This window comes from Penaeus monodon, chromosome 30 (genome assembly GCF_015228065.2).
Source record: "Penaeus monodon isolate SGIC_2016 chromosome 30, NSTDA_Pmon_1, whole genome shotgun sequence".
NCBI classification, from domain to species: domain Eukaryota; kingdom Metazoa; phylum Arthropoda; class Malacostraca; order Decapoda; family Penaeidae; genus Penaeus; species Penaeus monodon.
In genome coordinates, this window is record NC_051415.1 from 17,222,586 (window position 1) to 17,222,940 (window position 355).

The window sequence follows — 355 nt, forward strand, 5'->3', positions numbered from 1 at the left end:
AGCTTTGTCCAGCAGAATTCCAGATTTATAAATAGGTATTTTTTTCCGAAAGCAATGAATTATTGTGTATCTCAGTATAAACCCATTCCCTCTAAACAGCTCTAACACACTCCGAGAGCTCACCCACTGGACGCGTTTCGACGGCGGCGCGGGCGACGGCGGACGACCACCCGTCCTCCCACAGGTCAGGCGCGGCGGGGGGGCGGCCGCCCGAGCGAAGCCTCACCTCGAACTCGTAGGCGACCCCCGGGTACGCGACGGCGACCTCCTCCTCCCGGATGCTGCTGTTGCTGTAGTTACCCACCTTTGCCTTTGGGAGACGTGTCAGGTTCTATATTTAAAGTTACGGCTGGTA

At 56.3% G+C, this 355-nt stretch overlaps 1 protein-coding gene across 1 annotated transcript in view; it reads right to left on the bottom strand.

The window, feature by feature from the left end:
• Nucleotides 1–355, bottom strand: part of LOC119592568 (cytokine receptor-like) — a gene marked incomplete at both ends in the record, with an annotated part of 15,448 nt that overhangs the window by 7,513 nt on the left and 7,580 nt on the right. Inside the window, 1 exon segment of the mRNA XM_037941445.1 lies at nt 124–310. Within this exon segment, the coding sequence (XP_037797373.1) occupies nt 124–310 (187 nt within the window).